Source organism: Scomber japonicus, chromosome 16, assembly GCF_027409825.1.
Source record: "Scomber japonicus isolate fScoJap1 chromosome 16, fScoJap1.pri, whole genome shotgun sequence".
Taxonomy (NCBI): Eukaryota; Metazoa; Chordata; class Actinopteri; order Scombriformes; family Scombridae; genus Scomber; species Scomber japonicus.
In genome coordinates, this window is record NC_070593.1 from 4,737,091 (window position 1) to 4,744,508 (window position 7,418).

Here is a 7,418-nt window from a genome sequence, read left to right on the forward strand (position 1 = left end):
CAGATGTTATCAGCCTGTTGGAATAAAAGATAAATCAATCAAATATCAGATGATAAATATTTGTAACTCCAAAGAGTTAGATTGTTAATATAGTGAAATAAAAAGTCAGACCTGTGTGAAGGATTCCCCATACAAGCCAAATCAGCGCGTCCAATTGAATGAATGGACTAGAAATAGTGGCCAATGAGCGCAGAGCAGCAGGAGTATAAAGGGCGCGCTGCAGATCCCAGTGAGCTGAGAGCTGCTGCTAGGACGCTGCTGCTGCTGCTGGAGGTTTGAGAGCTCTTGGTCGGAACAATAGGGATCTTTGTATCAACCCCTGGTAGTAGTAGTCAACAACAGGTAGGAATCATTTACTGTAATTTAACTTCAATTCAAACACAGGCTGAAAATCAGATTTGAATCAGAGTGCAGTCCAGCTGGTGTAGAGGCAGACTGGTTAATGAATAGGTCCGATGTTCACTACGATCATCCGGGTTGTTCATTGTTACAATTTACTCATTTCATATAAAATAAAGAAATGCGTTCACAGTTTATCTGCTGCATATTTCTGCAACTGGTTAAAAACATAATTCACTGCATTATTAAACCTGTCTGCACTTTAATCTAATTTTCTATATTTTAAAACCTGAATCTTAATATCGGAATGAAGTCGAGACTTTGCTGACTGTGCGCTCCGTTTGTTTCGCTGCTTTTCATCGTGTCTTCCCTCCATCCTCCGCCCAGGGAGCAGCCATGCCTTTCGGTAACACACACAACCAGCTGAAGATGAAATACGCTTCGGATCAGGAGTTTCCGGACCTGACCAAACACAACAATCATATGGCCAAGGTCCTGACTCCTGCTATGTACGAGAAGCTGAGGAGCAAACAAACACCCAGTGGATTTACTTTGGATGATGTCATTCAGACTGGGATTGATAACCCAGGTAAAAAAGCAAGCGGCTTTTCAGCGGAGCAGCCATCTGTTCCGCCTGACCGACCGTTTAATGGCTGCGCCTCTGAGAGGGACACTAACAGCTTTCTGCACTGTGACATTAGAGTAGCACTAAACACTCAGTTAGAAACGCTCATCCTCCTCTAAATGGGCCTCCATTATGAGCAATACTGCACCGCTTTACAGCAAATAGTAAAGATTACAGTGTTATATAATATATGCTGCAGCTCATAATCCACAGCTGCCTTCACGGTCTTATCATGTCAGTTACTCTTTAATGCCTCATGCAGTGAGGCTGCTTCCTGTGTGATTACCCCAGGATTCATGTTTAACTATTTTCAGGAGAATTCAGATAAGTGAAGTGTAGCAGGCTCCCCTCACACTGTAGACTGTCTCTGTTTAGTTCTGAGGGTTTGGCCAAGCTGACGCTGAAGAGGCTGTCAGCTGAGGATGAGTACCCAGATCTCAGTCAGCACAACAACCACATGGCCAAGTTCTTAACCCTGGACATGTACAAGAAGCTGAGAGAGAGGGCTACACCCAACGGCTTCACCATAGATGGTGTCATTCAGACAGGGGTTGATAATCCTGGTACAGTACCACAGTCCCATCCTGAGACATTGACCAGTTAGTGAGGATGTTAGTGTCTGTGCCCCTCTCTGTCTCCTCTGACCCTCTGACTGTGTACAGGTCATCCCTTCATCATGACCGTCGGCTGTGTCGCCGGAGACGAGGAGACATACGAGGTGTTCAAAGACCTGCTGGACCCCGTGATCTCAGACAGACATGGTGGATACAAACCCTCAGACAAGCACAAGACCGACATTAACCCAGACAACCTGAAGGTAGAACAGCATCATGTGACCCAGCTGTTTAGAAACTGATCAGATTAATTCTGCAGACACTAAAAATCTCTCTCTCCTCAGGGAGGTGATGACCTTGACCCCAACTACGTCCTGAGCTCCCGCGTCCGAACAGGCCGCAGCATCCGCAACTTCTGTCTGCCACCACACTGCAGCCGAGGAGAGAGGCGTGCTGTGGAGAAGCTCTCCATCGAAGGTAAACAGCCCAGTTCTCCCAGTTCATCCTGACTCTGCCTCCATCTGTCCTCAGTGCCATATATGCAGATGGAGGCAGAGCTGCCACAGATGCTCTCTGAAAGTCAAACACAATTCTGTAGCAGTGAGCGTCCTCTGGTGGCAGCAGCTGGTACAACAGCACAGAATAACGTGACCTACATGATCTGACTGTAATTTTCCACACAGTCCCTCACAGGATGCCTCTCTGTTGCTTCCTGACAACACAATAATGTCTCTCCGCAGCTCTCGACTCTCTGACGGGAGACCTGAAGGGGAAATACTACGCCCTGAAGAACATGACAGACGCCGAGCAGCAGCAGCTCATCGATGACCACTTCCTGTTTGACAAGCCAGTTTCTCCTCTGCTGCTGGCCTCAGGGATGGCCCGTGACTGGCCCGACGCCAGAGGCATCTGGTGAGACGTCAACACCTCACACTGTCTGTAAATCTTTAAGTTTGAAGTAAACTTAATTTGACTTTGTGTTCCTGAAGGCACAACGACAACAAGACATTCCTGGTGTGGGTGAACGAGGAGGACCATCTGCGTGTGATCTCTATGCAGAAAGGAGGAAACATGAAGGAAGTGTTTAATCGCTTCTGCACCGGACTCACCAAGGTCTGTAGGAAACGAGGTTAAAGGTCATTAATCTGTAAGGGGGGGGGGGGGGGGGGGGGGAGGGGTTGTTCTGTTCTCAGGAGCAGCACTGAGGGAAGTTTATCATCGCTACGTCAGGTTCTGATCAGTCTGCTTCTGTTTAGATTGAGTCTCTGTTCAAGGACAGAGGACACGCATTCATGTGGAACGAGCACCTGGGCTACGTCCTCACCTGCCCGTCCAACCTGGGCACCGGCCTGCGTGCTGGTGTGCACGTCAAGCTGCCCAACATGAGCAAGCACGCCAAGTTCGAGGAGGCTCTCAAGAGGCTGAGGCTCCAGAAACGTGGAACCGGTACGTAGAACACTCATCGTTTGTTTCTAGACTGTAAAAGTTAAATATTTAATGTTCAGAGAGTTAAAAGTTGAACTCGTCAGTAAAGTGTGTATGATGTGTTTCAGGCGGAGTGGACACAGCCGCTGTCGGTGGAGTGTTCGACATCTCCAACGCTGACAGACTGGGATTCTCTGAGGTGGAACTGGTCCAGATGGTGGTCGATGGTGTGAGGCTGCTGGTTGAGATGGAGAAGAAGCTGGAGAAGGGTCAGGCCATCGACGACATGATGCCCGCCCAGAAGTAAAACGTCCCGACACCAAACTACACCCCCTGTTCTCCCCGTCCTCGTCTGAATGAATGTCCGACTCTGTCCTGGAATGCACTCTGTATCAGTTTGGATTTGTGTATTTAAAACTAAACGGTTCCTGTGAGGTGAAGATGGATCTGAAATAAAATGTTGTGTAAAGTTACTCTTTGTGATCTTTATCAGTCAAGAGTCTGTTCAGTGTTCATGAGGATAAATCTTCACCTTCAGACACACGGACTCACCTTCACGAAACCCTGGACTCATATTAAAGGTTTGATGTTAACATAACAAACACTCTGACAGTTTACACTCTTTTAAACATCACATTTCATTCACTCTAATGGTGCAAAGCAACAAATCCAAACAATTTAAAGACAAAATGTGGAAATTATAAAGGGACACTTTTAGACTAAACAAGTTGAGACTGAATATATTCAGACTGTTTTGAAGCTGAACTTTGTTCCAGCAGTAAAACTCTGAACATCCAGACACTGACCTCCTCGTCTCTGCTGTGAATTTAAATTTACATCTCGAATAATTCAACCTCCTGATTTAAATATTTCACACAAACTCAACTCAGTTTCAAAGCTTCATCAGGTTATTACTTAATTAGAATTCAAAGAATATTTACATGTCTGTTACTACATCTTAAAACTATTCTCATTAATCTACAAATTAACTGTTCTGACAGTAAAATGCCAGTTTCAACCTGATTAACTTTACCTCATGTACGACCCAGAGAAACATCACATCCTCACATTTAAAAAGCTGCAATAAACTGATTTTGGCTTTTTTGTTTTAAATAAAATGACAATCAATTTTCAGCTCATTTTAATTAAGTCACATGAAGTTAATGGTGACCTAAAAATGCTTGAAACAGACTTTTTAAAATCAGCTAAATACACAAAAAGGTCTTATTACTAAAACATCATTCCTCTATTTAAACTTTTTTGTGTTTTAATGTATATATTTGTTTGTTTGATACACACAAATATATACATTAAATAAATAAATAGCTCCGTAGTCTCAAAGATGTGCAGAAGATCTAAACACTTCACTAATCAATTAAATCTTATTTCCACACAAACACTAAAACATGAATGATCGTTACTAATTAATCTGTCCATTAATTTCTCAGTTAATCAATTAATTCATTTTTCAGTCTATAAAATGTCAGTAAATAGTGATTATATTCAGTTTGCTGTCAGAGACGACTAAAGAAACAAGAAACAGCTGCAATCAAAGAATTTAGACTTTACTTTCCTTGATTGTTAAAATAATGAGCGATTAATTTAATAGTCGGCAGCTTATCGATTAATCTACGAAACGTCGCAGCTTTAAAAGATAAGTGTGTCGAAACATGATGTGTATTTTTATAACATACAACAGGGGTGTCAAACATGCGGCCCGTGGGCCAGAACCGGCCCGCCGAGGGGTGCGATCCGGCCCGCTTTCCTTCCTGTCTTCTTTTCCTTTCTTCCATCTGTCCTTCCTCCCTTTCTTTCTTTCAGCTGTTAGGGTAAGTGTTCCCTCCTTCTGTCCTTCCTTCCCTCCTACTGTCCTTCCTTCCTTCCTAAGATCTAAGTCCAGCTGTTAGGGTAAGTGTTCCCTCCTACTGTCCTTCCTTCCTTCCTTCCCTCCTATTGTCCTTCCTTCCTTCCTAAGATCTAAGATCAGCTGTTAGGGTAAGTGTTCCCTCCTTCTGTCCTTCCTTCCTTCCTTCCCTCCTACTGTCCTTTCTTCCTTCCTTCCTTCCTAAGATCTAAGATCAGCTGTTAGGGTAAGTGTTCCCTCCTTCTGTCCTTCCTTCCCTCCTACTGTCCTTCCTTCCTTCCTAAGATCTAAGTCCAGCTGTTAGGGTAAGTGTTCCCTCCTACTGTCCTTCCTTCCTTCCTTCCCTCCTATTGTCCTTCCTTCCTTCCTAAGATCTAAGATCAGCTGTTAGGGTAAGTGTTCCCTCCTTCTGTCCTTCCTTCCTTCCTTCCCTCCTACTGTCCTTTCTTCCTTCCTTCCTTCCTAAGATCTAAGATCAGCTGTTAGGGTAAGTGTTCCCTCCTTCTGTCCTTCCTTCCTTCCTACTGTCCTTCCTTCCTTCCTAAGATCTAAGATCAGCTGTTAGGGTAAGTGTTCCCTCCTTCTGTCCTTCCTTCCTCCTACTGTCCTTCCTTCCTTCCTAAGATCTAGATCAGCTGTTAGGGTAAGTGTTCCCTCCTTCTGTCCGTCCTTCCTTCCTTCCTAAGATCTAAGATCAGCTGTTAGGGTAAGTGTTCCCTCCTTCTGTCCCTCCTTCCTTCCTTCCCTCCTACTGTCCTTCCTTCCTTCCTAAGATCTAAGATCAGCTGTTAGGGTAAGTGTTCCCTCCTACTGTCCTTCCTTCCTTCCTAAGATCTAAGTCCAGCTGTTAGGCTAAGTGTTCCCATTAAGCACCAAAACCTAAGTCCAGCTGTGTTGTCATGGATACTGACATGATTTATAAGGGAGATCATTTCTTATAAAGCAACATTTATCTCTCACTTCAAATATATTCATTAGTTCAGGGGGGTCAAACATGCGGCCCGTGGGCCAGAACCGGCCCACTTTCCTTCCTGTCTTTTTTTCCTCCCTTTCTTTTTTTCCTTCTTTCCTTCCTGTCTTCTTTCCTTTCTTCCTTCCCTTCCCCCTAGGTCAAATTGACCCCATCTTATTCTTCTTTCCTCCCTTCCGTTTGTACTTCCTCCATCCCCCTTTCTTCCTCCTTCTTTCGTTCTCTCCTTCCTTCCTCCCTCCTTTCCTTATTCCTTCCTCCTTCTCTTTCTTTCCTCTGTTCTGCTTTCATACCTTCCTTCCTCCCTCCTTTCCTTTTCTCCCTTCCTTCTTTCCTCCCTCCCTCCCTCCTTCTCTTTCTTTCCTCTGTCCTTCTTTCATACCTTCCTTCATTCTCTGCCTTCTTCCCTCCCTCTCTTTCTTTCCTCTGTCCTTCTTTCATACCTTCCTTCCTTCTCTCCCTTCCTCCCTTCCTCCCTTCCTCCCTCCTTTCCTTCCTTCCTCCCTTCCTCGACTCGAGGACAACAGTTGAGTTAAAATCATTTCAACAATCACATTTCTATCAGTAACTTTAACAGATTAGTGACTTTTATTTTGAAATCTAATTAACTAATTCCTCTCCGACACTGTTGAATAATCAGCGTGAGACGAGACGTTCAAGTTGACAGACACTTCTTTTAATTGAGACATGAGTGACCCTTTAACCATCATGTGGGCATTTACACGGACTCCCCCCATCATCTCTACTTTTTAAACGAAATACAAAAAAAAAAAAAAAAAAGGAAAAGAAAATGAAGAAGAAGAAGAAACAAAAAATGAGTATTGCAGAGAAGCCGTCTTTTTTTTCTTTCTTTAAAGTAAGATACATTATTTACACTGAAACAAAAAAAAAAAAACTACGTAATTTTTTTTTCTTTTCCAGGAGAGAGAGAGAGAGAGAGAGAGAGAGTGAGTGAAAGATAAAGAAGATAAAGAAGAGAAGAAAAAAAATAATAAGATGAAATAAATAAGACTAGAAATGCTTTTTTTGTCCACATTCACAGCATGACAAATCATATTCAACTCGTTAATGTCGACCCCGTGTGGCCAGAATAGACTGAGATATTAGTAGGTAATTCAGTGATTATTGCCAAAAGCCTTAACCTATACATTATAATAATATTCAATACATACTCTGTACTTTCTTTTTAAAAAAAGGAGACATTTGGAAACTGCTACTTGGATGATTGTACAGCTTAAATACTTCTAGATATATATATGTATACTTTTTTTTTAAACCCCTTTTTGTTCATAGCTTTAACTCGTTGGCAACTTTGGAAGCAATGTTTTTGAAAGCGATGGATGATCCGGATATCCGTTTGAAACCTGACGCCGTTGAGCGAGAGACGGGGCAGCTTGCAAACCTCCATCTCCCACTGGACCAGGTTTTCGGCGCGCCCGTCTCCGTGGACGCAAAGAAGCAGGAAACTCTCTTGCTGCTCGTAGTCGCAGTTGTTGGCGTCGAGCACCTTGCGAATCTCCCGCATGATGTCGCAAGGCTCCATGGAGCTGGTGGTCCTCATACTCCAAGTGAATCTGAGGGAGCGGGGTTTACTGTCTTTATTTTCCCCTTTTTGATCCCCAGGTACATGGCGACTGTCGG

The 7,418-nt window shown here is 43.7% G+C and overlaps 2 protein-coding genes across 2 annotated transcripts in view; one reads left to right on the plus strand and one right to left on the minus strand.

The window, feature by feature from the left end:
* The first annotated feature begins 243 nt into the window (after positions 1–243).
* ckba (creatine kinase, brain a) lies at positions 244–3,416 on the plus strand. The gene is made up of 8 exons (XM_053336057.1): positions 244–342; positions 727–928; positions 1,627–1,781; positions 1,863–1,995; positions 2,259–2,430; positions 2,508–2,631; positions 2,775–2,964; positions 3,072–3,416. Exons 2-8 carry the CDS (start codon positions 736–738, stop codon positions 3,248–3,250), a joined length of 1,146 nt encoding a protein of 381 aa, XP_053192032.1. The 5' UTR covers positions 244–342; positions 727–735; the 3' UTR covers positions 3,251–3,416.
* A 3,015-nt stretch (positions 3,417–6,431) lies between these two features.
* Positions 6,432–7,418, minus strand: part of mark3a (MAP/microtubule affinity-regulating kinase 3a) — a 16,845-nt gene continuing 15,858 nt past the window's right edge. The window contains 2 exon segments of the mRNA XM_053336233.1: positions 6,432–7,139; positions 7,141–7,418. Of these exon segments, the coding sequence (XP_053192208.1) occupies positions 7,065–7,139; positions 7,141–7,418 (353 nt within the window). The 3' untranslated portion in view covers positions 6,432–7,064.